At 44.8% G+C, this 4,285-nt stretch overlaps 1 protein-coding gene across 1 annotated transcript in view; it reads left to right on the plus strand.

Moving 5' to 3' along the window:
- OSBP (oxysterol binding protein) overlaps positions 1 to 4,285 on the plus strand; it is a 44,019-nt gene that overhangs the window by 16,644 nt on the left and 23,090 nt on the right. The window contains exons 7-8 of the mRNA XM_017890813.1: positions 259 to 313; positions 469 to 600. Coding sequence (XP_017746302.1) covers positions 259 to 313; positions 469 to 600 — 187 coding nt within the window. The remainder of the gene's footprint in view (positions 1 to 258; positions 314 to 468; positions 601 to 4,285) is intronic.

Raw genomic sequence — 4,285 nt, forward strand, 5'->3', positions numbered from 1 at the left:
TTTTTTTTTTTTTTTTTTTTGTTGTCTCAAGATCTGTTTGTAGAATGGGCCCTTTTTAAGTGAAAAAGTGTCAGCTTTTTTACATAAACAAATTCTCCAGAGATATTTACATTCATTCCTATTCTAAATGTCATCATTTGATCACCCATCAATAAGTTTATACAGTATACTTGGCATTCTGCTTTGTAAAGAAATGTCCAGGACCAGACTCTAGTTCTGGTTTTTGTTCTCATCCTCCTGTGTTTCCCATCTGTACAGACGTACTGGCAGCAATATCAGTGGAGCCAGCAGTGACATCAGCCTTGATGAACAGGTAACTCTTATATGGGAGTTGTCAGAGGTGAGGGACGTGGGTTGTGATTCCCAAGGATTTTTTTTTTTCTTTTTTTAGCACGGGGAAGGGAAGGTTATAAATACCAGGTTTTCTGTTCTTTGTGGGTGGTTGAATGGCTTTGTTTTTTCTCTCAGTACAAGCATCAGCTGGAGGAGACCAAAAAGGAAAAAAGAACCAGAATACCATACAAGCCAAACTATAGCCTCAATTTATGGAGCATCATGAAGAACTGCATTGGAAAAGAACTCTCTAAGATCCCCATGCCGGTAAGGTTCTTGCACACTGGAGCTGCTGCCAGGAGTTCCTCTCAAGCCTCAGTGGGAAGAGTGCTGATATGACAGCCCCACCCACTTGTGCAGCAGTTTGTGGCATGGTCTTTTTTACCTTTACAGTCATAAACTGTTCCTTAAATTTAGCTACTTTAATTTTGGCTCTGGATCTGATATGTTCCCAGATCACCTAGAATCAGATGTGTATTTTCAGTAACAGTTATTTTTGAGCAAATTCCTATGCTAAATGCACTGGGGACATGCATGCAAAGATAAATACATCATAGTTTTTGTTTTCAAGAAGCATGTAGTTTAAAAGAGACAGACATGAAAACAGGTAGAAAACATTATTTTCTGTGATAGTATTATGGAAAGTACAACACAAACAAAGGCTTAGGGAACACAGAAGCAAAAATTGTTCATTCAAACCAGAAAGATGAGGACCCTCCCCATGGCAAAGATGGTGTTTGGGCTGACCTCCCTGTCCCCTGTCATGTCTTCCTCCAATCTGTCTACACTGTTGTGAAAGTGATTTTTGAAAAATGGCAAATATCAGTCCTCAGCTTAAAATCCTTTACTGGATCTTCATTGCTTTCAGCATAGTCCAGATACCTTAGGGGGCTTGGTAACTCCTCCCCATGGGCAAGGCTCCACCCCACATATCCTGAGTTCTAGTCATTAGGATTACCTTCAGACATCCTGTCCTTTCCCTCAGGGCATTTGTACATATTGCTCTTTCTGCATGGACTTCCGTCAGTTCCCTATCAATACTTGCCACCTTTTTTCTGCTGTGGCTAATACCCATTTCTTCAGGATGCAGCTATAGTGTGTCTTTTTCAGCAAACCTCCTCCAGTGCTTCCTATCAGGATGAAATGTCTGTCCTTTGTGTTCCAACAAGTTCCACTGTTTATGGTGTAAACAGTGTGTATCACTGCATGTTCATTTCACAAGCATTTTCTGGGTGCCTACTGTTTGCCTGATGTTGCCCTAGTTTTCAGTTAAGTATAGAAGATATAGGTTCGATTTATTAAAGAAACAAATTATTGAGGCCAACTGTGGGGTTGGGGAGGCAAAAAAAAAAATCAAAATGTATCAGTTTAAGCCAGGGCTCAACAAACAGCATAATAGTTTGTGATGTGAAAATTAGTTGAAATTCAGATGTTAACGTCCATGATGTTTTATAGGAGCAGGGTGATACTCTTTCATTTACATATCATCTGCAGCTGCTTTCATCCTACAACAGCAGTGTTAAGTGGTTGTGGCAGAGACCATATGGCCCTCAAAGCCTAAATATTTACTATCCAGCCCTTTACAGAAAAAGCTGTCAACCCTCTGCCTTAAACAAATGTTGGCTTAACTCATTATTGTGTTCAAGCCCAGAAGTAGGTGGTCCAGGGCTAGTGCCATACTCTGTGGTGTCAGGGCCAGGCTTCTTTCTATCCTGGGGCTCTGCTGCCTTTGGCCTCAGTCCGCAGGCCCAAGTGGCTGCTCCAGCTTGAGTCATGAGAGCCTCATTCCAGCCAGCCGGAAAACGGAAAAAGAGGAAAGGCTATACCTCTTCAGGGTGCTTCCTGGCTGGGTGCAATGGCTAATGCGTGTAATCCCAGCACTTTGAGAGGCCGAGGCAGGTGCATCACTTGAGGTCAGGAGTTAAAGACCAGTCTGGGCAAAATGGTGAAACCCTGTCTCTACTAAAAATACAAAAATTAAACATGCGTGGTGGTGCAGATACTCAGGAGGGTGACGCAGGAGAATCGCTTGTACCCAGGAGGCAGAGGTTGCCGTGAGCTGAGATCACACCACTGTACTCCAGCCTGGGTGACAGAGCTAGACTCTGTCTCAAAAAACCAAGAAGAGGCTTCCTGGAAGTTGCATAAATCACTATCACTTAAATCTGTGTGGCTAAAACTTAGCTATATGGCCAGAGCTAGCTGGAGAGAAGGCTAGAAATGAAGACTTCTGTTCTAGATGACATGGCCTTGTGAAAAATTAAGGGTTCTACCAGTTGTAGAAGGGAAGAATGGATAGTGGGGATAGGCAAGTGGCTACAGATTTTGTCCATAGCCAGCTACTTGGCTTACAAAAATACAGAAGCATTCTCCCTACCCTCTTGAAGCTATGGACCAATGTGTAGTTTCTGCCTCTTCATAGACTGCGTTCCTCGTGATCAGGGGCTACATCTTGATAGTCTTTATATCCTTGATGCTTAGCCCTGTGCCTGGCATGTGTAAATCATTCAGCAAATGTCAAAGTAATTAATTAACTGGGTCTTGGAAAACAAATAGGTTTATGTATAAATATGTAGAATTTTTGTTAGGAAAGTGTTGGACTGGGTGCATGCTAACACTTGGGAGACTAAGGAGGACCGCTTGAGCCCAAGACTTCAAGACCAGTCTGGGCAACATGGGGAGACCCTGTCTCTGCAAATAATAAAAAATTTGGCTGGACATAGTGGCTCATGCCTGTAATCGTAGCACTTTGGGAGGCCAAGGTGGGTGGATTGCCTGAGCTCAGGAGTTCGAGACCAGCCTAGGCAACATGATGAAACCCTGTCTCTACTAAAATACAAAAAATTAGTGGGGCATGGTGGTGTGTGCCTGTAGTCCCAGCTATTCGGGATGCTGAGGCATGAGAATGGCTTGAACTCTGGAGTTAGAGGTTGCAGTGAGTCGAGATGGTGCCACTACATTCCAGCCTTGATGACAAGCGAGACTTTGTCTCAAAAAATATATATATATAATAATAATAAGTTAGCCAGGCATGGTTATGTGTGCCTGTAGTCCCAACTACTTGTGAGGCTGAGGTGGGAGGATCACTTGAGCCCGGGAGGTTGAGGCTACAGTGAGCCATGATCTCACCACTGCATTCCAGCCTGGGTGAGAGCGAGACCCTGTCTCAAAAAAAGGTTGACCTTCAGATAAGAAAAGGCCATGAGTAGCCTTAGGATAAACCTAAAATAATAATTAGTTTATTGGGGGCTTGAAAAGAAACCCCACTTACCTGGAGTATTAGGTGCCTTGAAGGGAATAGTGGGAAAGTGGACTGGAAAGGCGTGTCATTGCAGTCTCAGAAATGTAGTTCCTGCTTAGAAACAGCTTCTGGTGCTGGCCGGGCACAGTGGCTCATGCCTGTAATCCCAGCACTTTGGGAGACCAAGGCAGGTAGATCATGAGGTCAGGAGATCAAGACCATCCTGGCTAACACGGTGAAACCCCATCTCTACTAAAAAATACAAAAATTAGCTGGGCGTGGTGGCAGGCACCTGTAGTCCCAGCTATTCGGGAGGCTGAGGCAGGGGAATGGTGTGAACCCGGGAGGCGGAGCTTGCAGTGAGCTGGGATTGCACCACTGCACTCCAGCCTGGGCGACAGAGTGAGACTCTGTCTCAGAAAAGAAAAAAAAGAGAAAAAAAGCTTCTGGTGCCATGCGTGGTGGCCCACACCTGTATTCCCAGCACTTTGGGAGGCTGAGGCAGGCAGATCACTTGAGGTCAGGAGTTCGAGACCAGCCTGGCCATCATGGTGAAACCCCATCTCTACCAAAAATATAAAAATTAGCCGGGCATGCTGGCGCACGCCTGTAATCTTAGCTACTCGGGAGGCTGAGGCAGGAGAATTGTTTGAATCTGGGAGACGGAGGTTGCAGTGAGCCGAGATCGTGCCACTGCACTCCAGCCTGGGC

The sequence above is a fragment of the Rhinopithecus bieti genome, unplaced genomic scaffold (genome assembly GCF_001698545.2).
Source record: "Rhinopithecus bieti isolate Rb0 unplaced genomic scaffold, ASM169854v2 scaffold_19722, whole genome shotgun sequence".
Taxonomy (NCBI): Eukaryota; Metazoa; Chordata; class Mammalia; order Primates; family Cercopithecidae; genus Rhinopithecus; species Rhinopithecus bieti.